Source organism: Centroberyx affinis, unplaced genomic scaffold (genome assembly GCF_046629955.1).
Source record: "Centroberyx affinis isolate AG114_WGS23_722 - 3 ecotype Tasmania unplaced genomic scaffold, CSIRO-AGI_Caff_v1 ptg002522l_1, whole genome shotgun sequence".
In the NCBI taxonomy this organism is placed as follows: Eukaryota; Metazoa; Chordata; class Actinopteri; order Beryciformes; family Berycidae; genus Centroberyx; species Centroberyx affinis.
This window is the reverse complement of record NW_027280743.1, coordinates 97,418-122,912: the sequence shown is the minus strand read 5'-3', so window position 1 is coordinate 122,912 and position 25,495 is coordinate 97,418. Positions and strand designations below refer to the sequence as shown.

Sequence of the window (25,495 nt, the reverse complement as noted above, 5' to 3'; positions counted from 1 at the left end):
TGATGTGCTTAATGTAATAAATGATTTTATGAGGTTTATTCAGCACCAGCGGGTGCTTTTCAGATGGCATTTCAATCCCATTTTTGGTACATTGCGCTCAACATTACAAGATCTTTTTCCCCCCCTTGTGGTAACACTATTAGTCAAACCATAACTGTAAAGCTGGTGGAATTTGACAGATTTAGAATAATCTTTTATTTGTCAAATGTGTGACGTTGATAACCATGAATGATGTGTCTCTTTCAGGATGGACGTGTGTGTAGAATCAGCTTTGCTGTCCAGCCCGATCGCCTGGAGCTCAGCAAACCGGATGGCAGTGATGGGTGAGAGTCTTCTTTATGTTGGGATCCTTCCTGGAAACTGTTTTACCTTTGGCACAGAGTTAGAAAACCTATTGCTTTTGTCGATGGCTGGTACAAGATGCATTGAACATGCTCAGGCCTACTGATGGTGGTTGCTGTGATTTGAATTCCATTCGGCACTTGTGCCCTTTCTGGCCGAGTATAAAACATTTGGGCATGGTTTCACTTCCAGAGTAATGCTCTGAATCTTTACCGCAAAGCTTTCCTTCTATCAGGTGTGAAATTTATATCTGAATACATCACAGTTTGTCCTTACCCTGAAAACTGCACTAACAGGCTGCTGTTGGACTGAAGGAATGCTTTGGTGTTATGATTGTTGAGATTATGATATCTATCCTGTGATTCTCACGATAGGCTGCTTTTCAGAAAGATTCTTCCCCATTGTTACATGCATTGTAGGGGCATATGATTCGGTTTTCCAATATAAAAATAAATTTCCCTTGGTCTGTACTGATCTTCAGGCCAAACAAAAGCTAGACAAGCCTGAAATTGTATCCCCAGAGTATCTAGAAAACATAGCTTTCTGAAAGCCAGTTGCATTTATGACTGTGTGAGTGTGTGCTGCTTGCTGTGTTTCATTTTCTATAAAAAAAAAAAGAAAAAAGAATGCCTTTTTACTAGTTGCTATGGTTGTGTTGGCTGTGAGCATGTATTTTTGGTGAATGTCTCATTGATAGTCGTTTACATCTTGCCAGCAGAGCAGCATCCAACAGTGATTTCAGAGTTTTCAAGGCCCCTCTAGCTGCTAAGTATGCATGTGAATCAGGCTGTAAAAGACTGAGGAGCAGCCTGGTCCAAGCTTTTCTGCAGAACACATGTTTTGTTGCCTGGCACAAACTTGCAAAAGAAAATGAGACGGTTTCAAATGGTAATAGCTTTGCAGTCAGCATCATTGTGGGTTGCCGGGAAGCCTATGGAAAAGAGGACTGCAGATTGTCTGTTGGGCAAGTTGGTCAGCTTTCTGAACAAGACCTATTATCATCTTTGATACTTTTTGAATGGCAACAAAAAAAACATTTAATGCCCCAGCTTGTTCATTGTTTGTTTGAATTTGCTCTTTCTCTGTTTTATATCTGAATAATTCAAATCTCTGTTTCTATTTTCCACTGTCCTGCAAAATTATAGTACTAAACATGAATGTATTGTTTTGGTGGGAAGTAGCTTAATTCAGTATCATCCTAGTCTTAAGCAAGTTGTCATACTCTTTTGTACCCTTGTGGCACTTTGCTACGGCTTACAACAATTTATACCAACAGCCTAGTTAAAGTACATCAATTCAGAATAATGAATTAGCCTAGTTATTGTTAAACTCAGAAGACTTCCCATTGTAAGAAATCCTGATATAGGAGAAAGCAATCGCAGCCCCAAAACCCCAAGAACTTTTAAAAAAGCAAAAAGTCTTGAAGGAGGAACGAGTTGCAGCCAATTCTGATTCCCAAGGGTGTTGCCATGCTAGTCTCCACCATACCCCCTCCTGTTTCACAGTATAAGATCATAAGAAAGTAAAGCCCTAACCAAGGGGCCTAATTTACCAAAAACCTGGGTTAATTTTAGTTTCTGTTTACCCAGGTAAAAAACAACTATTTCTTTTGGTCCTGTGTGGGACTTATATAGGCTTGTAACTGATCTCCCATCTTTTGTTTCCAGTTCAAAGTTGAGCAGTGGTTCAGGGACAGGAAGGAGCTCCAGGCCAGGCAGGACTAGTGATCCGCCCTGGTTCCTGTCTGGTTCTGACACACTGGGCAGACTGGCAGGCAACACCCTTGGGTAAGTTCTGGCAGGGTTGGCAGAGACTAATGGTCCTGTGAAAGCTCAATGTGTAGAGCATAACCATGACGCTGCAAAGGTTAGGGGTTTATTCCCACTATGTCCAATGCCTCCCACTCCAAAGAGAAAACATGCAGGGTTCTGTAAATGGTTTGGAAAAATGTGTCCACCCCAGTTAAATTGGCAGTCTCTTTGGTCGCATTTTTAGTGCTTTTATATGGACACTGGTGACCACAGGAGAATCCATTCCCCCTTCAAGATAATATCTGTAATGGGTTTTCGTTTTGAAGTGGTGCAGAGCTAATGCAAGCTACAGAATAACCCTCTAAACCTGAACCTATAACCCTGACAGTTTTGAATTTTGAAATGGAGTTTTGAATATCAAAATATGTACATAAGACATTTAATCATAAACTCTCAGTGCATTTTCTCTCTAATTACCTGGTTAAATTAGGAAACGGGCCACCAGATAATTTCTGCCTTCCTTTGATTGTTGCTAATGCAAAACCTCCTGAGTCTCGACTGCTTTGTCTCAGCTGTCACAAGGCTGAATCTCAGCGTACCCAGATGTGTGTGTGTGTGTGTGTGTGTTTGAGTTTGTCCTGTTAGTCAGATGGTTTCTTTGGCAGTTTCCTCTGACTCTGGCCTTGTGCTGTATGTAACAGGAGTCGCTGGAGCTCTGGCGTAAACGGAGGCAGTGGAGGAGGTGGGAGTGGAGGAGGAGCAGGGGGAGGTGGAGCAGGAGGTGGCAGCAGTGGAGGAGGAGGGGGCGGAGGAGGAGGCGGTGGCGGAGGAGGCGGCACCTCGGGCAGGTCGTCGACCGCAGCCCGGGACTCGCGTCGACAGACAAGGGTGATCCGCACAGGGAGGGACCGTGGCTCGGGCCTGCTGGGTAGCCAGCCTCAGCCAGTCATCCCAGCCTCTGTCATCCCTGAAGAACTTATTTCTCAGGTACAGAATTCCCCACATGTATACACCTTTTCTTTGTTCAGACAATTGTTTTGTTTAGCACTTTCCTACTGTATCATTACAGAAACAAATCATACAGTTAACAGTTGGTCAATAATAGATTTTCAGTGCAGAGAAAGATGAACTTCAATCTATATTTATGTCACACATCTCTCCCTTTTGCTCTCATTAATTCTCCCATGAGAATTCCCTAATGCTCTTTGCAAAAACTAGTATACCGTTTTCTGATGTTTTCATTGGCCATAATTGCATTCTATTATCTTTACAGATTTTCTGACCCACATTCCCTTACGCACACTGATGTTGCACTCATGACATACATACTCCCCTGGTAGAAAATCTCTTGAATCTCTTTTCAGACCCCAGATGCCGTTTTCTTGATGCTTCTGTAGATCTGAGTGGATAGAATAGATGAAAGCAAGAGAGGTGATGATAAAATTTCACCTAGCCCGCCAGGATAGTGAGGGATACAACATCTTTGCTATGGAGGTTATTGGCATTGATCTGAATTTTGGAAGCTAACTAGGCTATGTTAAGGCTTCTGAGAAATGTGCTGCTGCCGTTGATGCTGATGTCATTCGACTCTTTCCATCTGCGATTTTACCCAGCGTCAGTAAACTGACATTTTCTGCTGTCACAAATGGATGAGTCAAATAATGTCTTCTCTTCCCATACTGTGGGTGCAGAAAAAGTTTGATGCTGTTTTTCTTCCCCTCACCAATTTGAGTTGGCAGACTAACCAATTTCTTCACGAAAGGATCAGTAACATGCATCATCTACTTTGTCCTCCTTGTCCTTGTTCCCCAGGCCCAGGTGGTCTTGCAGGGGAAGTCTAGGAGCGTCATCATCAGGGAGCTCCAGAGGACCAACCTGGATGTCAACCTGGCCGTCAACAACCTGCTGAGCCGGGATGACGAGGACGGGGATGATGGAGACGACACCGCTAGCGAGTCCTACCTGCCTGGAGGTTTGTCATGAAAACTAGAAATGGTGACAAAATGCTCAAGACCTACATAAGATAATGTTTATTACATGTTTTTTTTTTTCAGTGAGAGGTAATTTTTATACACTACATCACTATTTAGTATTGAAGCTTGCTAACAGTTCAACATACATGCACATTCATTATGAGAATAGGCATTGTTTCAAGGAGCAAAGCAGTATACAAATTAGTTATTTGACTGAAGGGGCAATGGTGGACAACATTTGACATACAAAGTACCAGTTAATTAGAAAATTATGATAAGTACATTGTAATAGTCTAGACAAATACAGACAGTATTTGCTATATTTATATGAAGAATAAATGCAGTCTTAACTGAACAATTTTCTTAAACCTTATGTCCTTTTGTATCTTTGTCCCTTGTAGAGGACCTGATGTCCTTGTTGGATGCAGACATCCACTCAGCCCATCCCAGTGTGATTATCGATGCTGACGCCATGTTCTCTGAGGACATCAGCTACTTTGGCTACCCCTCTTTCAGGCGCTCCTCACTGTCCCGCTTGGGATCCTCCAGAGGTAACTCACCAACTCACCTCTAACTAGTGAAGCGAAGGCAGGATCTTAGAGAGGCTTAGGTGGCAACACTGGTGATGGGTTTTATTTGTGGGGATGCAGGTTTGATGACTTTCAAAGACCACACAATGAACTTGAATGGTCTCAAGTAAGGAAAAAATGAAATGTTTTCAATATTTGAAGTTTTCCTTTAGACTTTAACTTAAGAGTGGTTGAAGAGTTAGACATAGGGAACCCAGGAAAGGTATTGTCTTATATGAGGAAATTAGTTTTCTGACACTAACTGGCAACTGTCAGACTAGAATAATGTCCTTTCCTATGATCAGGGATGTGTGTATTTTTTTCCTCTTTGTGACATAGGTATTTAACTGAGGTGTAGTTTTCCACATGATTTGTCATTATAGTTTGATGTGTTTGTATTGGATCTATTTAATCGAAAAGTTGAATTGTTTGAGCTTACTTGCTGGGATAATAAATCTAGTTTTCTTTTCTCTTCAATCTGTTCAGCTGGTTTTGTAGTATGAATGTTTGGTGTTGCAGTCTGTAAATGTTTGGTGTTGTATACTGCATGGCTGTAGTACGTACTGTGAGCCCTCTGAGAAAGGCCCGCTAGGCCCACCTGTCTTAACAGGGACCCACTACAGCAGTCTGTTCTAAAAACCTACCTAGCCCACTCTTAGCCCATATGCATGCTTTCTTTCTGTCTATCCACTTCCTCTTCTACCTCGCATTTTAACATGTGAGCGTGCAAACGGACTCACCCACCAGTATAATTTAGACTCCCACTCAATCTCAGTGCTGCAATTTTGATTTGCATTACAGTGATTCTAAAAAATATATCTCTCTCTCTATTCTTAAAAATATGTTGACGGGTCTTTCCCAGAGAGTGGCTTACTTTTATCCCACTGGTGTGACCTTATTGCATACCAGTTCTCCTTCTTCCCTTAGAGCGCGACTCAGAGCTGTTGCGTGAGCGTGAGTCTGTGTTGAGGTTACGCGAGCGCCGGTGGCTGGACGGGGCCTCGTTCGACACGGAGCGAGGCTCCACCAGCCGCGAGGGCGAGCCCAGCCTGGACAAGAAGAGCATCCCAGTACAGAGCCCTGTCTCCCTGGGAGAAGAGCTCCAGTGGTGGCCTGACAAGGTAGGAGGAGGACAACCAGAGCTGGGGTTCTGTGTCTGGGGATTCAGAGACTTTGCCCAAAAATGATGATGAGGCATGTTGTGTGTCGTCGTTAGGTTATGACCTCAAACTGTATTTGAAAATATGTCTCCTGCAAGCAAGTTGCTCCTCAAGATTACCAGTGATTTATTATAGGCAACTCATGTCCTGTCCATATCCACCAAGATATGGATGAGATAATTTTCCTTTAGCAGCACATTTCACTGAGAGCTCTAATTTCCTCTCCAGGATGGTGTGAAGTTTGTGAGCATTGGGGCCTTGTTCTCAGAGCTGGTGGCTGTCAGCTCTAAAGGAGAGCTCTACCAGTGGAAGTGGAGCGAACCTGAACCCTACAGAAATGCACAGGTGGAGATTTATATATTCTTTTGGATGGAATAACATGTTTGTCACTCAATTGAGCAAGCACTAAATATCATTTAGGCAACATCAAGGTAGGTAGTGAAGTATCAACTAAGAAAATTAAAGGGAATAATTGTTTTTCCTAGCTACTTGAACGGCGGTACCAGTTAATCAGTAGGCCAAAACTCCTCAGATAAGCAGACTGACTGTAGCCCTTAATGAGTAGCAGTTCCTCTTAAGTGATTATGGGGTTTTTATTAGCCTGCACTCCACTGTAGCCTACGGTGTCCCTTTTGCCAGATGTTAGGCAGTCAGGGAGTCAGATAGTTGGTAAGCTCTGGTGGTTTATTGCCTATAGGAGCGCTGCTAACTCTCCTCTCCCTGTCATTTTTCCAAACAGAACCCTTCCATTCATCACCCCCGTGTATCCTTCCTGGGCCTGGCCAATGAGAAGATCACCCTGTTGTCCGCCAACAGCATCAGAGCCACTGTAGCCACAGAGACCAACAAGGTAGCCCGCGCTCGCTTTTCTTCTTGACATTAAAATTTGTGTGTCCTGCTCTGCTAATAGTAACACTGTTTGATCATAAGGTAATTTGTGTAGTTATAAGATTGTGATTAAGTAAATGCATGTCTCTGCAGTTGCTAATCAGCCATCCCTACTCTAACACTTATACATGATCTTTATTTAATTAAGGCATATTTACTCATGTTTGTTTGGTACAGGTGGCCACCTGGGTGGACGACACGCTGAGCACAGTAGCCTCCAAGCTGGAGCACAGCGCCCAGACCTTCCCTGAGCTGCAGGGGGAACGCATGGTGTCGCTGCACTGCTGCGCTCTCTACACCTGTGCACAGCTGGAGAGTAGCCTCTACTGGTGGTGAGTAGAGAGAGGGCTTCACCATGAAACTAGATGGAATAGAATTGTAATTTTTGGGAAGATGACTAAAAAAAACAGAACCATACCAAACTGTCTTAGCTAGGGAGGAATTGGCTTTATACAGTCATCTAGTGTTGGCATATTATTAGACTATGAATTTATTTTCTGCTGAGTTCAGTAACAAATTTTGGCTCAACTTTCCCCTTCAGATATCTAAGCTTCAAGATAGTCGTGGCCTTTAATGGGTCCATGTGGTTCACATCTGATAATGAGTAAGATTTCTCGTAATGAAGTATTCATCAATCACGACTCACAGATGGATAAAGATGTTGTCATTGCTTTCATTAAGCGCTGCAACAGAGGCCCTCAGATAATTTTGTCCAGATTTAGACCTCAAACATTGAAGAACAGTCAGAGCAAGATAAGTGTTAACCCAATATGTGCCATTCTTTCTCTTTGTATAGGAGAAAACTCCATTGCAAATTATAGCAGTTTAATGTTGCCTTTCCTAACGGCAAACAACACACACCGTGCAGAACATGATTTAAGATCTTTTCTTAATTGTTTGGGTCCATGGGTAAATTTCACATACACATGATCCACCAAGCAGGACTTATTTCAATTAAATTCAACTTTTATAACTGGTTATTTCTACAATCTTCTGCCAAAATACACAGCAGGGGTCTGTAGCAACCAGTGTGAATCCACCTTAAAAGCTGACATTCAGCAAGGCAACATTAAACTGCCTGAATGCACAGTGACGTTCTCTCTTAAACAAAGCCAGAATGCCACATATCAGGGCAAGGTGTGAGTGTCAGTGGTGTTTTGACATTTCACTGCTCTATCCATCCACAGGGGTGTTGTGCCTTTTAGTCAACGAAAAAAGATGCTTGAAAAGGCCAGAGCCAAGAATAAGAAGCCAAAGTCTAGTGCTGGCATCTCCTCAATACCCAACATCACCGTGGGAACACAGGTAAGAACACCTAAATAAAAATATATTTGTTTGTTCTTTATACTTGTGCCTGTTTGAGAAGGCTCAGTTCCCTTATAGAGAAGTGGTGCCTCTTCCTATGGGAGGGTCTTCCACCTTCCTCTTTTGACATTCTACTCAAAACTCAGGTTAGGTCCTCAGTGTAAGCCTTGCAGTTGATATAACCTTGATACAACATGTATTTATTGGCTCCTTCCTTAGGTGTGCTTGAGGAATAACCCCCTCTACCATGCCGGTGCGGTGGCCTTTTCTGTCAACGCTGGAATTCCCAAGGTGGGAGTCCTGTTGGAGTCTGTTTGGAACATGAACGACAGCTGCAGGTTCCAGCTGCGCTCGCCGGAGAGCCTCAAGAACATGGAGAAGACCACTAAGACCCAGGAAATAAAGTCAGTGCCATTATACCTAGCAAAACTTGATTTGAATTGTCTCCATCTGTTTCTGTGTAGTAGTTATAGACCTACTAAAGGTTTGCGCCACCGCAAATCGCATTGCAGGTACTAAAACCTTGTTTTCTGATCTACTAAGATGGTGCACAGGGCATTTGCGCCTGAAATCATGGGTTGATCTGTGTGTGCCGTTGTTTGCGGTTTGGTCTAATTGCATATGCATTTGTGGGTGTTCCAAGGCTGGGGCGCAAAATAAAGGGAGGGATTTATGGAAATTGGCAGTGGATGTGATTTATCAAGACGGTTAACACTTGCTGATTGCGCATGGAATTTAAGACCTAGAAAACCCATGTCTTATCATTTTGCGCATAGGATAGCTCTGCTGAAACTGTCTCTGGAACTGGATCTAAGATCAAAATGACACAGTCATCTACACGGCATAATAGCAGTCATTAGATCGCAGGGTTTAAACTAGTATGCTGACTTAAAAATTTACAATTTCAGCCTCATTGACAGACAACATGCAGACTATTACCTAAATATACAAAAAAAAAGTTGCACGCTCTTCTCTGGATTTGCTGACACTTATTATGAGCCAATATCTCCGCGACATTGCCTTGATGAAAACAATGCAGCTAAAACGTGTGCGTAATAATTGTCACGACAGTGGACAGGTGTGCGCGTGGCTTCTCCAGCTATATGTAACCATACCTTCACCCTCTCCATCTCTCCCACACCTGGCACCTGCGTCTCAGTCTCACTCTCTTGCACTTGCTCCTCCAAGGGAGTTAAGGCTCCTCTTCGGCTTTATTTATGGTCAGCATTTTGTTTCACCTCCTCATATCATACCAGCGCTTTTTACCTCCACTAAATCGCACTTGTGGTGCCCAGCTGCATTCACTTTGTCGTTCCAGAGTGACTTTTTACGTGCAGGTAAAGCATCTCTTCTCTGCAGCTCTTTCTGGTTTTCTCTGCCACCAACACTTCCAGCTCCACTGGAGAGACATTTGCACTTCTTTTCCCCATCATTACGTTGCTGCTAATGGGCTATTGTGCGCATTGCTTGGCCCTTGTATTAGTGCGGTCGCAATTCTAATTAATTTTCTGCGCCTCTGCTCATTTGCATGCGCTACTTTAGCAAATACCATGCACTGGTGGTACCAATTGCACCCGCAATTGCTTTGGCGCTGCGCCGGTAATTGCGACATGTTAGTAGATCCGGGCCTTAATACATAGGTTCTTTGTGATTTTGCTCCCTTTAACAACCTAATATGTGTAGAAGATCAGGTTTATGTATTCTTCGTGACTAGCATAGGCCAAAGAAGGCAGCTGTGCTGGATCTCTGAGAATTTAACCACTGTGAAGAAACAGAAATCAGAACAGTTGAGCCCCAAGGACTTTGTCTGACTTGGATTGATGTTCTCCTCTTAAAGAAATTTAAAACGGATCTATTTTACGTGACAGTCATTAGTCCCTGCTCACTCACTCATCCACCCCACCCGCCCATACATGGTCCTTCTCACTCTGGAATTAAATTGAATCCAGTTGAAAATAAGTGCTGTGTAATGCCTTCATGTGCTTAACACCAAAATTAAAAATCAGTCAATGAATCTTCTTCTTATCCTCTAGAACGGAGAGCAAGCCAGAGCTGGTGAAGACTGAGATGGGTCCCCCTCCCTCCCCAGCGTCTACTTGCAGTGATACCTCTTCCATCGCTAGCAGTGCCTCACTGCCTTACAGTATGTCAGCCTCTCTCTTGCTATCTCTCCCTCTTAAGCTCTAGCTCTCTCGCAGCACTCTATCTTGCCTTTTCTCTCTATCTCACAGGCACAGAACCTATTTCTTCCTCTGTCTGTGCTCTCATGACTCCTTTGACTTTGAAACAGATGGTGCACAGTCTTTTATCAACTAGTTTTTTTTCCCTGCCTTTTTCTCCTGTGAGGGAATTATGGCCAGCTCACTGTACATCTGTTTGTGCTGTTGGTTGCCCTTTTACCACCTCTTATCATGACAACCATATGGCAAGGTGTGGGTGTTTAATAATTAGTTTTCCTTTGTACAAACTAATCTTTTATGACCTGGTTAGCATTATAGCTGTATCATGGCCAGATCAGGAGTATTAAGCTATACCGTTGTATATTTTGCATTGGTCTGCCTGCTTTTGCTGCAAATGATAATGAAGTGTCTTGTTTCAATATGCTGTGATCAAAGGACTAGCAGTTATTATTCTGTACTCTTTGCAGAGCGAAGGCGCTCTACCCCGGCTCCCAAAGAGGAAGAGAAGGTCAATGAGGAGCAGTGGCCTCTCAGGGAGGTGGTGTTTGTGGAAGATGTTAAAAATGTCCCCGTAGGAAAGGTGGGTGCTGACGGGTAGTGGGTGAATCTGACCTATATTATGTGTAGCATTGTCATTAGACCTAAGCTACCAAATGCAGATTGCAATGTTGTTGCTTGAGTCTCTGTTACCTTCAGATTGCGTTTTGGCCCTCGGTCTTCCTATTATGCGTTTCTTCCCAGTTTTCCAAACATTTTTTCCCTATTTTACTTCCAATCAAAGGTGCTTAAAGTGGACGGTGCATATGTTGCTGTGAAGTTTCCAGGGACATCGAGCAGCATGAGCAGCCAAAGCACTGCTGCTCCCACCGACTCCGACCCGTCGTCACTGCTGCAGGACTGTAGGCTCCTCAGAATAGATGAATTGCAGGTATTGAAAGAAATGAAATTAGTATTGCTTATTATGAAGAGTTTTTTTATGCTTCATCTCTGTAGTGAAAGAATTTGAATTTAAAAAAAAATTCAAATGTGTAATCTGTGTGGCTGGGAGAGTCTATTTTTCTGATGTTCATGCACTTTCTTTTGTCCTTCCCTTGCTCTGTTTCCGACAGGTGGTCAAAACAGGTGGAACTCCCAAAGTTCCCGATTGCTTTCAGCGCACACCTAAAAAGCTCTGCATCCCAGAGAAGGCTGAGATTCTGGCTGTGAATGTTGACTCCAAAGGTACGTCATTTCAATTTGTTACCAATATATTTCTGTAGTTTGAAGAGGGTGTTTCTAGTCCTCTAACCTCTCCCCCTCTTCCAGGAGTTCACGCAGTGCTGAAAACTGGTAACTGGGTAAGGTACTGTATCTTTGACCTGGCCACAGGCAAAGCTGAGCAGGAGAACAACTTCCCCACCAGTAACCTGGCCTTCCTGGGGCAGAGTGAGCGCAATGTGGCCATATTCACGGCAGGACAGGTGAGCTGACCACCTGTATAAGTGTCATATTTTGCAGAAATAGAGTGTTAACGCACATGTTATAGAGAGCTTCACTATCTATTTTAAATGTTGAAATAGATATATATATTTCCCCAGCACCTTTTCTGTATGCCTCTTGGCTGCAGCTCTTAAGTCAGTAGCTTTCATACATGGTGTAAGCTCTTGACATTTGAATAATCTTTCTTCCAGGAGTCTCCCATCATCCTCCGGGATGGAAATGGCACAATCTACCCTATGGCCAAAGACTGCATGGGTGGAATCCGAGATCCGGATTGGCTGGACTTGCCACCCATTAACAGCCTTGGCATGGGGGTGCACTCTCTGGCCAATCTCCCCTCTAACTCCACCATTAAAAAGAAAGCTGCTATTATTATCATGGCTGTTGAGGTAAATATCACATTATAGACACAATGAAGTCTGTCTTATGTGTAATTTACTTTCATAGGGAGGATCAATGAAGAGTGGTCACTTAGATGTTCATAGGATTACTATTGAGCTTCTATAGAAACCGGTGAGAAAAAATAAATAGCCCTAAATGGACAAACAAAGGCTAAACAAACCAAAGAAATATAAAAAAAAATGTTTACCTTGCAAACCCCACCCCACTGAAAATTCCTACCCATACCCTCTCTAAAAAACTGAAAAAACAGTCATCCAAGTCACAATTAAACCAATAATATTACTATTGCACACATCAAGCACATCCAAAGGAGTTGTCACACTCATTACTTGATCATCCTTCTTCTTTGTGCATTTCAGAAGCAGACATTGATGCAGCACGTGTTGCGTTGCGACTACGAGGCGTGTCGGCAGTACCTGGTGAACCTAGAGCAGGCCTTCCTGTTGGACCAGAGCGGCCAGGCCCTCGGAGCCCTTCTGGGCCACCGCTGTGACGGCAACCGCAACATCCTCCATGCCGCCGTCTCCGTCTGCTTCCCTGTTAGCAACAAGGAGACCAAGGAGGAGGAAGGTAAGCTGGAGCGATAGACAGCATATTAGGATCTCTGTGAGAGATGGTGGGTCTGTAACGCTTATCAGTTTAATATTCAAATTTAAAATTAATTAAAAAGGAGAAGTTGAGTGCAGTATTTATAATTTCACTTTGTTTCCCCCTGTACAATTGGAGTATTAAGATTTTAGACTTTCCAATTTTCTAATTTGGTCTTTTGTTTGATAAAATGAAAATTGTGATATTAGTCTCAATCAGAAAACTGGGATGTCTTTATTTCAACTGGATGCCATGGATTGATTGGCATTGGCGGGACCATTTATTCCCCATTTTTCTATTTTTGTTTTTAAATTAGAATAACTAAACTGTTGAGTGTTACACAGGTCTATGGTTCCACACGGTCATTTTTATACTTTTCTTCCCAGTCTTTCTCAGCCATGAACTTTGTCATCATAATTGGAAAATTTGGACAATCATGGAAGAATATCACATTTTCACTCAACACTTAATTCCAGATTGGGCTCTGCTCATCTGAATCTGTTTAATTGCCTGCTGCTCCCTGACTCTTGTCTCCATGGTAAGTGTTGGTGCTGTTTCATTTCAGAAGCTGAACGGTCGGAGAGGAACACATTTGCAGAGCGTTTGTCTGCTGTGGAGGCCATTGCCAATGCCATCTCTGTGGTCTCCAGCAACAGCTCCGGAAATAGGACTGGCTCTTCCAGTAGCAGAGGGTAAATAACTTGTTGTAGGGCTGGGTGATAATTCAATATTATCGTTTATCGTCTTTCAGTGGAATCATATCGTGATGATATGAAGATATTTTGATATCGTGACACACATTTCTGCTGTCTTGATTGATGATGACAAGCAAATTTTACTTAAAAACTGAAAAAATGAGGTATGGTAGGAATATTATTTGAACATTTCAGTTTTGTTTGACACCACACCTAACATTACCATTCGGTTCAATGAGATGAACATTCATTTGATTATTTAACATGATTTTGCATACATAAACCATATCGTGATATATATTGATATTGAGAAAAATCCTTATGATTGTCATGATATTGATTTCAACCATATTGCCCAGCCCTAACTTGTTGTACATAGAAAGAGTGATATTATTGTTGTGCTACACAGAATATATAAAGAGCAATTGTCCGTACAGAAAGCCATATATAAAAGTGTCTCAGTGCAATAAACAGGTTTTCTTGCAAGAAAGGCATCTTGTTGGGTGTCCCAATTCAGTAAATCAGTTCATACCAAAACATAGAAACTCTATACAAGGGTGAGATGGGATTCATCATGCCGTTTTTGCAGGCACAAGCCTGCTTCTTTAATGTTCAGGCAACCACTGCCCCATGTCTTCTGATTGCAACAACCTCAGCTTTGAATGTGTAAAACCAACATGGAATCTTTAAAAATGTTTTAATCTTAATTCTAATCCCCTCTTTTGTTTTGTGTGTTGTATCCAGACTGCGTCTGAGGGAAATGATGCGGCGGTCTCTAAGAGCAGCAGGTCTCGGCCGCCATGAGTCTGGCCCTTCCTCCAGTGACCACCAGGACCCTGTGTCTCCACCCATTGCCCCTCCCAGCTGGGTGCCTGACCCCCCACCCATGGACCCCGGTCAGTGCAGCAAATGGCTGCCAACTAGCTAGCACGATTGTAGATTGTCTTTTCCAGTTGTCCATAATGGTTTTGATTTAAGTGAGAGGTCTGGTGTCTATGTGCTCTGACACAACTGTGTTGGAAAGTTATTTTTTTTATCATCTAAGGTAACTCTCTCCTTCCTTGCCAGTAGGAGGGAAGAGGTCTAAAACGTTTAGTTCAAGAATCAAAGAGTCTCAGGATGTTGCAGTCATATGTCTCTTAAAAGGAAGAGACATTTACAATCCTAATATTGGTAATATTGGCTACTTTTATCAGACTAATATGTTTTTTTCCACAACAGACGGTGACATTGACTTCATCCTAGCCCCAGGTGTGGGTTCGCTCACCACTGCCTCAACAGGGACCAGCCAGGGACCCAGCACCTCCACCATACCAGGTCAGATAGCACCTTCACTATAGAAGAAAGAACGAGGAGGAGACATTATTTTCACTGTCAGTCAGGATTGGATTTAAGTGGCCACATGTGCAGTGAGATCAGGAGTCCATTTGTGCTGTCTTTTCTGAGTGTTACATGATAAACTTGCACTGCTCATGTGTTGTACCCTAAAATTATGACACCCATGATGATGTTGTCTCCTTCTCATCGGCTCCTTTAATTAATGCTTTATTAGTTGTACATCTTAGGTATTCTGAATGCAAAAATGTATATGGTGTCTCTAAGATCTAACAGATTGTCTTCTCCCTCTGAGCAGGGCCGTCCACTGAGCCATCTGTGGTTGAATCTAAAGACCGGAAGGCCAATGCCCACCTTATCCTCAAGCTGATGTGTGACAGCGTTGTTTTGAGGCCACACCTACGAGAGCTGCTCTCTGCCAAGTACAACTCTTCTTTTATATATGAGAACATCTCTGAATTTGTAGAGAACCAATTTTGCAGCCTTTAAATAAAACGGGATGGACCAAAGCTTTTTCTTGTGCAGCAGATGGCCCTGGTTTTTGTCTATTGTTCTTTTTTTATTCACTCTTCTGTCCCTCTAATGTGTTTGAGTGTATTGTTGTTCTGTTTGACAGGGATGCCCGTGGAATGACCCCATTCATGCTGGCAGTCAGTGGGAGAGCCTACCCCGCAGCCATCACTGTTCTGGAGGCTGCTCAGAAAATGGCCAAGGGTAGGTCACTCAATCAGCTCACTGCTGTTTGTTGTGAACTGGGTTGGCATTTAAGGGGAAGCTGTTGTTCTTGCAAACCTGTACTTAATACCAGCTCTGCCTTGGTAGTTACTGCTCTTACATCTATTCTGATGTGGTTCTAATACCCAGGGAAATGGGAAGGAAAGAGAACAGTGCTGTGGAAAGAAGGAAATTCTGTTTTTGATGGCAGCCAAAACACTACCATCTTCATGAATAAATTCAGATAAAACAGCGCAAATATTTTCATGTCAAACTGATGGAATTTGAACTGGTTAGGTAAAAGATTAAGAATTGGAGGTTATCCATTATTTATGTGCATGATGACCTATTTTGACTGGCCTCCTTACAACAGTCATCATGTTATAACTGGTGTCCCCCTGTTCTCATATTTTCCTTTTTGTCCCTCAATTGTCTTGAACACAGTGGGTGACCCTGGCATAGCAGAGAAGGAGGATGCAGATTCTGTGTTTATGGAAATGATTTGCCCCTTGGGGACCAACCCGGACGACTCTCCCCTCTATGTCCTCTGCTGCAACGACACCTGCAGCTTCACTTGGACCGGAGCCGAGCACATCAACCAGGTCAGTCCTACAGGACAGGAGGGCCAGAGGAAAAGCTCTCGGTTGCTATAAAAGAGACAGTGTTGTAAGCCACACTCAAGCCAAATTCAATTCTTAATAAAGCGTTTTTGGTAAGAGTGGGCAAAATGGAGGTCTCGCTCTGCACTCAGTTTGAACTGATGATTACATTAAAGAAAATCTCAAAGTTCTCACACACTGAAATTTATCACCACATTTAATTTGTATTTAGGATATCTTTGAGTGTCGGACCTGTGGTTTGCTTGAGTCTCTCTGCTGCTGCACTGAGTGTGCCAGGGTGTGCCACAAGGGACACGACTGCAAGTAAGTGCCAGTCTTTATTGTTTTTAGCCATGTTCAAGCTTTGTGAAGGTTTGTATCTTTCTTATCATTGCTCTTCATCTCCACTGTTTCAAACTAGGTCATGTGCATAGTCATAATCTTATTGTGTTGCTTCTCTTCTTTCCCAGGCTGAAGAGGACCTCTCCCACAGCATACTGTGACTGCTGGGAGAAATGCAAGTGTAAAACACTGATCGCAGGCCAGAAGGCTGCTCGCCTAGACCTGCTATACAGGTTACTCACCACCACCAACCTGGTCACCACACCAAACAGCAGGTAAGACCCCACTCAGATTCCTTTATGGTACTCTTCTGTACTGCCCTTACTATCTACAATATAGTTGGATTAGTGTTCTTTCTAGGTGGTGTACTTGTATAACAAAGTGATTTATAATGGGCAGGTGGCTGTGGGCCTTTCTGGCGAAATCTGTATTATTTTGACACGCTGTATGGCGGACACCTGGTATTGTATTACTGGCCAAAAAGTGATATTTCTCCAATTGGTTTTTGTTTCTGTCCATAGGGGGGAGCATATATTACTGTTCCTGGTGCAGACTGTTGCCAGGCAGAGTGTTGAGCACTGTCAGTACCGACCGCCACGCATCAGAGAAGACAGGAACCGCAAAGCTGCCAATGCAGAAGGTGGGTACAGGATCATTTTCAAGTTTTCTCCACCTTTCACCATCAGTGCAGAGTAATGGTTTATAAATTTGTCTTTTCCTAATAAGTAAAAAGCATCTCTGAAATTAAGCTTGACACAAGCATGCATATGAGGTTTGTTTTGTGCTCTCTTCTGCCAGTTCAGACTGTGGAGTGGGTTTCAGTTTTTTAAAATTATATTCCTCCCCTTTCCTCTCTCTCAGACTCTGACATGCCAGATCATGACCTGGAGCCTCCCCGCTTTGCTCAGCTGGCTCTGGAGAGGGTGCTGCAGGACTGGAACGCCCTCAAATCCATGATCATGTTTGGCTCCCAGGAGAATAAAGACCCGTGAGTAGCACAATATAACAGCACTGCCAATATTAGGGACATTAAAGGAATACAGAGTTTTCGCAAGATTGCCGTGTTGGTCAACTTATTTCGTTTAAGTGATGAGAACATAGAAACCAAAATAATCCATGTGTCCGTGGTAGATCATTGGCTCTGGTACTCCATGCTAATGCTTTAGCATACATTATGTTTCGTGAATGTGTGCTACTGGCGGCATTGGCAGCATGATAAAGATGTGCTGGGAAATTAGCATCATCACTTGAATCAGTTTTGTGTGAAAATGAGTGTTTTAGGTGTGTCAGCTTAGTTTATAATTCCGTATTTATTGTAAAAGCAAAGGAATTGTCTGCACTATCATGTACTCAGACCAGATATATTTAAGTCATAGATTATGAAGACCTCTTGATAATGAGCTGCAAAGTGACTCATACCACTGTGTTGTCTCTGTTTGCTAGACTGAGTGCCAGCAGCAGGATTGCCCACCTCCTGCCTGAGGAGCAGGTCTACCTGAACCAGCAGAGCGGCACCATCCGCCTCGACTGTTTCACCCACTGCCTCATTGTCAAGTGTGCTCCTGACATTACCGTAAGTCGGGTTAGTCTTTCTCCTCATTCCCTGACCGCATCCAGCAGGAACCATCTGCTTTTTTCCCCACAGCTTTTGTATTCATTATAACCATTTGAGTGGGCACATACAATATTAAACAATATGCATTTTCCACAGTTTCTGTGTTGGTCTTTTCACACTCTTGCACTTAAAGTATTTGAATTAACCCCAAAAATGGTCAGTCGGTGAGTGCTTCAACATTACCCTTACCCTCTCCTTTCTCTCGTATCAGTTCATAGACACCCTACTGGGCACACTGGTGAAGGAGCTGCAGAACAAATACACTCCTGGCCGGAGAGAGGAAGCAATCAATGTCACCAGGAGGTTCCTTCGCTCTGTTGCCCGGGTCTTTGTCATCCTCAGTGTGGAGATGGCCTCATCCAAGAAGAAAAAGTAAGAATGCAATTATTTGATGCATGAATGGTATGCTCCCTTCTAAAACTTTTCCAGATGTCAACCATTTTATATTCATTAAGTTCTCATGTGTTCTGCGTATTGTTTGCTGTCTTGTTTCTTGTGTGAGCTTGATTCTGTCTTTTATTTGTCTTGATTATGAAGAACTTATTAAGTTCTTCATAATCAAGACAAATCAGTTTGTAGGACAAAGTCGATTAAGTTACTTAATCGACTTTGTCCTACAAACATTAAATGCAAATGGTTATTATTACAGTTGTTTTACAATATTTATTTGTTGGTATAATCTTTTTTTTGTCTTGCTTGTTAAGCACTTTGTTATTTTAGAAAAATGCTACAAGGTTATTAAGTTATATTATTAACTTAAGTTATTAATGACTCACATTGACTCAAACACAGCAAGCATCAACTGTGATATGATCTTTTGAAATATACACAAACAAATGCTGATTTTTTTGTTTTGTCTCAATTTCCTCCACACAGCAACTTCATTCCACAGCCCATTGGGAAGTGCCGGCGTGTTTTCCAGGCCCTGCTGCCATACGCTGTGGAGGAGCTATGTAACGTTGCAGAGTCGCTGATCGTCCCGGTGCGAATGGGCATCGCAAGGCCCACTGCCCCGTTCACCTTGGCCAGCACCAGCATTGATGCTGTTCAGGGCAGCGAGGAGCTCTTCTCTGTGGAGCCGCTGCCCCCGAGACCCTCGCCTGACCAGTCCAGCAGGTCGGTTGATTTTCCCTGTGGTTCCCTGTCAGGTTGGGTATTTATTTAACATCCTGGGTACCTGTTTTCAAAATGTGTGTGTTTGTACATTTATACAATATATGGAAATATTTAAGCAATAAGTATTGAGAGGCTGTGGTTTACAGTGATTTGAGTTGATCTAACACAGACTTAGTTGCTTTAAAACCACCATAAATCACAGGCTCTGTTGACTTATTGCTTAAATATATACATATATTTTAGAAATTGCTTTTATAAAACAGCAGTAATGTGCCACTGCAATAAATTTTTTTGAATCAGTGATAATAAAATTGTATATTTCTGTCAAGCAACATAGTTCTTAAACCATAGCTTAATAAAGTAGTTGCTAAGCAACACATAAGTATTGATAATCTGTGGTGTTTTTTGGTTAATATTTAAATCAACTTTGATGCGGTCACAAGTGTGCATTTATTGTGTATTTTACAAACTCTTTGAAAGTGACTCAGCCAATCATAACTGAAGACCAAAACAATCATTTTCATTAATCATATTTTTTAGGGATGGGCATTTCAAGCAAAAATACTATTCGATATTCACTTGGAACTATTCGACCATTCTTCGAAGATCACCTCCCTTTGTTAGTCTCATTTTATAGACTGTTGGGCTACTTTCCCTTTATGGGTTAATAAGCCCTAATCAGTGGAGCTCTAGCTCTATCATTGGTGAAAATTGTTGGAAATTTATATGGGGATCTTCAACCTTTTAACCGTGCCAATCCATGATGACAAACACAGAAAACTGTTCTTATCTCTGACATGTGTGTTCCATGTCAGATATTCAACATTTGAGTACCTTTTTGAAAAGGAAAGCCTTTTTAACTTTCATTTTTATTAGATAATGAACTTCAGGTTGTTCAGTTGCAGTAAGTGCCACTTATTAAAAGAGTTAGTCAGATGTAATATGCCTACATTCATAGTCACTGTTATGCTTCACATTTATATTTGGTATTGTTTTAAAACACGAGTTGTCAGTCTCTCTGTTAAGGGCTACATATGTTTTGTATTTGTCCCAATACCGGTCTCATTTTTCTTTCTGTAGTCCCAAGTTGAATGTCATAAATTCCATATAATGTATACTGTTCAGAATATCTATCCACTGGCTCAGTGGAAATTTCTCATAATCTTATGATTGCCTTATTATTTGCTGCCATGAGAATTTTAGACAACTATTTGTCACCATTATCCAATTCAATAGATACTTTAACTAGACAGAAAGAGAAACAAATGAACTCGACATTAACTTGAACATCAGCCCAAAAAGAAGACGAGAGGCTCTTGCATTTTCTTTTTCATTGGATATAATGATTCTGTTTAATCTCCTCCAGTTCCAGCCAGACAGCCTCGTCCTACATCATCAGGAACCCCCAGCCTCGGCGCAGCAGCCAGTCTCAGCCCGTCAGGGGGAGAGATGAGGAGCAGGACGACATCGTCTCAGCAGATGTGGAAGAGGTGGGGTGTCTCATTATAAAATCATTAAGTCGATAATGAACTTTGTATGCCAGTGATTCAGTGCACGTTAGTAACTGAATTTCCAAGAATGTGCGATGCCACCTAGAATTATGTAAAACCCACACTCTAACAAGAACTAATCAGTTCCATCCATGTTTGGAAAGTAGTGTTGACAGTTCATTGTTTCTTGGAGGTTTTCTGGCAGTACACAAGTCCAGAAAATGTGGCGGGTTTACAGTGTCTTTTAATGTCCATCCATGCTAGTACAGAAGTAAGTCGCCTGGATCAAATGGTCATGTTTGGTTTTAGTTGGGTGTAACACTATAATATGTTCCCATTGTCTTTCAACTAAGACCAACCAACTAACTTCTTAGCATATACTCTTTGCTACCATGGCACCAAAACAATAGATGTGCATTTTTTTTTACTCCTGGAATTGATTAATTTCAGGTTGGATGAGCTATATATCCTCTGTTTTGCCTCAGAATCATCATTCTTCTCTCTTAGGGTCTGACTGTGTTGTGTTTCTCTCTCAGGTTGAAGTTGTTGAGGGAGTTGCAGGGGAGGAAGATCACCATGACGACCAGGAGGAACAGGGAGAGGAAAATGCTGAGGCAGAGGGGCAGCATGATGAACATGATGAGGATGGTGAGAAACCCCCTACTTTGCATAGGAATGCGAAGGACTATGGTGACAGTGTATTTGGTCAACTAGTTTGTTTGATTACTTGATCCTTAAATCCCAACCAACAGTGACTGGAGCCTCCCCTTGTCTTTGTTCCCTGCTTCTAGGAAGTGACATGGAACTGGATCTGCTGGCAGCAGCCGAGACGGAGAGCGACAGTGAAAGTAACCACAGCAATCAGGATAATGCCAGTGGCCGCAGGAGTGTCGTCACTGCAGCCACTGCTGGCTCTGAAGCAGGTTGGACAACAACTGTTTTTAATCTTGCAATTTAGATTTCATTTTAGATTTTCATTTAAATCCCCTGACTTCATGAAAAATTGTCCTCAATCTCTATAAGCTGTTCCCTGGACTTTTTTTTTGTGGAAATGTGGTCACCTGTCTTATTGACCTCATTTAACTGAAATCCTTCCAAATTTTTCTAAGGCTCCAACCATTTACAAAATAGAAATTTAATTTCTGTCTTGCCATAATGTGATATATATTTTTTCCTTCAGTCGCAGACTAATTCAGTCCTCACATAATCACTAGTGCTTAACAGTCAGCCTGGAAGAGGCCCTTCTTTTTTTTTTACTTATTTAGAGTTTATTTTAGTCTGTGGGCATTTGTGTTTGGAGAGCTAATGACATAGCAGACAAAATGGTCCCTGGCTCAATACTCAATGTATTTCATTTGCAGGCAGTAGGGTGTCCTTGGCATTTCCTATTTTTGGTATGGGCTCCTCTTTACTTCAATGCATATACAGAATGTCAGGGCAAGAGTGAATTTGCAAAGTGCACACACAATTTCCCTCAGAGTTCCCTCAGTTTAGCCTTCCATCCTCACATTTCACTTTTATTGTACCCGTCACTATTAACTAATACTATCATTTATCAGAAGTCTAGCAACCTTGATGTTCTTTCTTCCCAAATAACAAACTAATCAAAATATCTGTAGTTTTTCCAACTGGTGTGGTGTTTTGCTCCTGGGCTATCTATAATTTGCATTTCCTACTAATGATGGTATTGTCTCATTTCCACTCTGCATACCCCTTACAATTGAGATGTTCCTGTTGACCCTCCCTCTAATGCAACTTCCAATAGGTTTTAAAGTCAAATGCAGAAAATTAAGCCATGTATTTACTCAGCACAAGCTGACTGACAAATGGAGCTGTTGTTTGACTTGAAGCCTCAGTGTTTTCAGTGACATTAGTGTTGTTTGGCCTTGTGGTGGTGTGGTTCACTAACCCGCACTCCTGCCTGGAGAAAGTTGATGTGAAAGGTGCAAGAGGAGGAGGTAGAGATGAATAAACAAGCCATTAAACTTGTCTCCATTCTTCACCCCCCCCTCCTCTTCTCAAGGTGCCAGCAGTGTCCCTGCCTTCTTTTCAGAGGACGACTCCCAGTCCAACGACTCCAGTGACTCGGACAGTAGCAGCAGTCAGAGCGACGACGTCGACCAGGAGACGTTCCTATTGGACGAGCCCCTGGAGAGGACGACCAGCTCCTCCCACGCCAACAGTGCAGCCCAGGCACCTCGCTCCATGCAGTGGGCGGTTCGCAACACCCCCAGTCAGAGGGCCACAGGCAGTGCTCCCTCCAGCTCCTCCACACCAGCTGGTCAGTGGAGCTTTGTCTGTTTGATGGGATTTATTCGTAATGTCTTATATCAGTCAGAAATGCTGAGCCCACAAGAGCCTAAAACACACAGCAGACTTATTGCAGTGACTTTTTTGCTGTAATAAAATAAAGTGACACCCGACAATTTCAGTCATGGGTGCTGGCAGAAAAAAAGAGCAACATAAATTTGTGAGGCTCCCGCATATCTACTTGCAAATCTCAATTTATTGCGACATTTCGGTCATAGACCTTTTTCAAAGCAGCGTACATGGAAATTATATCACCAGTAGGCTACATACAGGCTAGGTCATGTGCTTGACAATTAACAAACAACATAATATATTAACCTATCAACATTACATATTACATCAATAAATAGATGAGGTTGTCGGCAACGCATCACATGAAACCCATCACTTCCATGAATGCTGAAGACTGGATTAGATCTCACTGCCCAGAGAGATCTGATTAATTATGATCTGTGCTGTCTTTTTTACAGCAAGCTCCACAGGACTGATATACATTGACCCCTCTAACCTGCGTCGCTCCAGCGCTATCAGCTCCAGTGCCGCCGCTGCCGCAGCAGCTCTGGAGGCCAGTAACTCCAGCAGCTACCTGACATCCGCCAGCAGCCTGGCCCGCGCCTATAGCATCGTCATCAGGCAGATCTCAGACCTCATGAGCTTGATTCCCAAGTACAACCACCTGGTCTACTCCCAGTACCCTGCTGCTGTTAAGCTCACCTACCAGGATGCTGTCAACCTGCAGGTGAGATAGAGTGCCATCATGTGGTGATCAAAATGTACTGCGCTGCCCAGCCAGGGCATGAAAATGGTGATCACTAGGGTTTGACCAATATTGGATTTTGATATTTTTGGATCAAAGCTGCTGATATTTTGTGCTATCTTTTATCTACTTGTGCTATCTTTATTTTGTTTGGTTTGTTTTATTTTGTAAAAAAATTAAAAGCATTCAGTGTTTCCCTTGGAGTTTTATTTATGTCAGAGTGGAGAATCCTCTGAAACAGCATTTAGACTATGGGAAATTAAAACTCAATGATACCCAGGATGATGTTAATTATTTATTATATATATATTAATTATTATAATAATAATAAACATGTTAATACATACTTGTATGGAATCAATTCAGGCTAAGGGCTTCCCATAGACAACCAGTGTAATATTGATCTATTACACAATAAATATGTTATCAAACTGCATCATATGCAGCATACAGTTGGTGGTCAACAGTGACAAGCCAATATCAGTCCAATATGTTGATTTTGAGTAAAGAGTTTTGTGATTGCAGCAATACTGATAGACTTGGCAAGTCATCTTCGAAACACTGCCATGAAGACACAAGCCCTAGAATTTTGGATCATTGTCCCCCACCAAAGGGGGGACTATGTATCGGTCTCCGTCCGTTGTTTCGTGCGTTCGTTAGTTAGTCACACTGTAATGTTGACTTTGTGCCGCTAGTGGGCGGCATTGATAATGAATGGGGACTCAGTGGTAAAGCAGGTCATACAGTTAAAGTTATCATACAATGTGGGGGACAATGAATGGGGACTCAGCGGTAAAGCAATCCAGTTAAAGTTATCATAGGTAACATAATAGTCTACTCATGCTACACACTTGGAGAGATCAGACTGGGTTGATGTATTGAAGTGAGAGTCAATGGAGAATTTTTGGGCAAACCTCTAACCACAAGACACTAGTTATTGTACAGTTGTTGGACTGTTGTACTGTTATTGCATCATCACTGCACTACCACTGTGCCTCAGTGTTGACTACTTATATCATATTACCACTTACCTACTGTGCAATACCATATATCACTTATCATTTAGCATGTATATTATTCATAACACTCACGCTCCTGGTGTTGTATGTTATATTGTATTATAAATTGTATTGTAGTGTACATTGTGTAATGTACGGATTGTATTTATTGCGTATTGTAGTTCTTATATTTTGTACTGTATTGAGTAAAAACTACATTTCAAGATATAACTTGTAAGCCTTATTCTGAGGAGAGTAGGCAACAGAAATATATGGTCAATCTCTCCTGTCATTGTCCCATACGAAAATGCTTATATAATTTCACTCATACACATTACACTCAGCAATCACTGACTGACCCAAGGGTGGAACTACATCACTGGTGGGGGACAACATGTTTACATGTTTGCTTGTGTTAGATGGAAAGGTTTATAAGGGTTAGCATTATCATCATGTCGTCATCCTTGAATAAAATATGTGTTATTTGTGTTCAACCAGAACTATGTTGAAGAAAAGCTGATCCCCACCTGGAACTGGATGGTGTCCATCATGGATTCCACCGAGGCTCAGCTGCGTTACGGCTCGGCCCTGTCATCTGCCGGAGACCCCGGTCATCCCAGCCACCCGCTCCACGCCTCCCAGCACTCGGCTCGCAGGGAACGCATGACAGCTCGGGAGGAGGCCAGCCTCCGCACCCTGGAAGGACGCAGGTATTATTATTTTTTTCTTTCCATCAGACAAATTTCATGTCACCACTCTGTTCATTGGAAGAGTAGACTAGAAGAGCAGATGGGCAAACGTAGGAGGGTACAAGATCCATTTGTCTGCACTGTGGCGGTAGAGGGAAAAGTTGGGAAAATTTAACTTTTGTCACCAGCTTTCATCTG

At 42.4% G+C, this 25,495-nt stretch overlaps 1 protein-coding gene across 7 annotated transcripts in view; it reads left to right on the top strand.

The window, feature by feature from the left end:
* The window catches only part of ubr5 (ubiquitin protein ligase E3 component n-recognin 5), a 38,956-nt gene that overhangs the window by 4,569 nt on the left and 8,892 nt on the right, over window positions 1-25,495 (top strand). For 2 of the 7 annotated variants that reach the window (XM_071534354.1, XM_071534353.1), the window contains exons 4-42: window positions 247-323; window positions 2,010-2,129; window positions 2,795-2,811; window positions 2,908-3,080; window positions 3,906-4,065; window positions 4,468-4,617; window positions 5,545-5,756; window positions 6,024-6,140; window positions 6,535-6,645; window positions 6,861-7,015; window positions 7,871-7,988; window positions 8,208-8,392; window positions 10,022-10,131; window positions 10,636-10,748; window positions 10,950-11,096; window positions 11,278-11,389; window positions 11,474-11,628; window positions 11,839-12,036; window positions 12,409-12,619; window positions 13,203-13,329; window positions 14,077-14,228; window positions 14,554-14,649; window positions 14,966-15,089; window positions 15,284-15,381; window positions 15,635-15,649; window positions 15,844-15,983; window positions 16,213-16,304; window positions 16,451-16,597; window positions 16,844-16,962; window positions 17,184-17,310; window positions 17,766-17,895; window positions 18,149-18,309; window positions 18,814-19,053; window positions 20,420-20,543; window positions 21,080-21,191; window positions 21,335-21,466; window positions 22,567-22,824; window positions 23,324-23,592; window positions 25,107-25,318. In XM_071534354.1, coding sequence (XP_071390455.1) covers window positions 247-323; window positions 2,010-2,129; window positions 2,795-2,811; window positions 2,908-3,080; window positions 3,906-4,065; window positions 4,468-4,617; window positions 5,545-5,756; window positions 6,024-6,140; window positions 6,535-6,645; window positions 6,861-7,015; window positions 7,871-7,988; window positions 8,208-8,392; window positions 10,022-10,131; window positions 10,636-10,748; window positions 10,950-11,096; window positions 11,278-11,389; window positions 11,474-11,628; window positions 11,839-12,036; window positions 12,409-12,619; window positions 13,203-13,329; window positions 14,077-14,228; window positions 14,554-14,649; window positions 14,966-15,089; window positions 15,284-15,381; window positions 15,635-15,649; window positions 15,844-15,983; window positions 16,213-16,304; window positions 16,451-16,597; window positions 16,844-16,962; window positions 17,184-17,310; window positions 17,766-17,895; window positions 18,149-18,309; window positions 18,814-19,053; window positions 20,420-20,543; window positions 21,080-21,191; window positions 21,335-21,466; window positions 22,567-22,824; window positions 23,324-23,592; window positions 25,107-25,318 — 5,516 coding nt within the window. Of the gene's footprint in view, window positions 1-246; window positions 324-2,009; window positions 2,130-2,794; window positions 3,081-3,905; window positions 4,066-4,467; window positions 4,618-5,544; window positions 5,757-6,023; window positions 6,141-6,534; window positions 6,646-6,860; window positions 7,016-7,870; window positions 7,989-8,207; window positions 8,393-10,021; window positions 10,132-10,635; window positions 10,749-10,949; window positions 11,097-11,277; window positions 11,390-11,473; window positions 11,629-11,838; window positions 12,037-12,408; window positions 12,620-13,202; window positions 13,330-14,076; window positions 14,229-14,553; window positions 14,650-14,965; window positions 15,090-15,283; window positions 15,382-15,634; window positions 15,650-15,825; window positions 15,984-16,212; window positions 16,305-16,450; window positions 16,598-16,843; window positions 16,963-17,183; window positions 17,311-17,765; window positions 17,905-18,148; window positions 18,310-18,813; window positions 19,054-20,419; window positions 20,544-21,079; window positions 21,192-21,334; window positions 21,467-22,566; window positions 22,825-23,323; window positions 23,593-25,106; window positions 25,319-25,495 lie in introns of all 7 variants that reach the window. The other 5 variants (XM_071534349.1, XM_071534347.1, XM_071534351.1 and 2 more) reach the window with 3 other exon arrangements.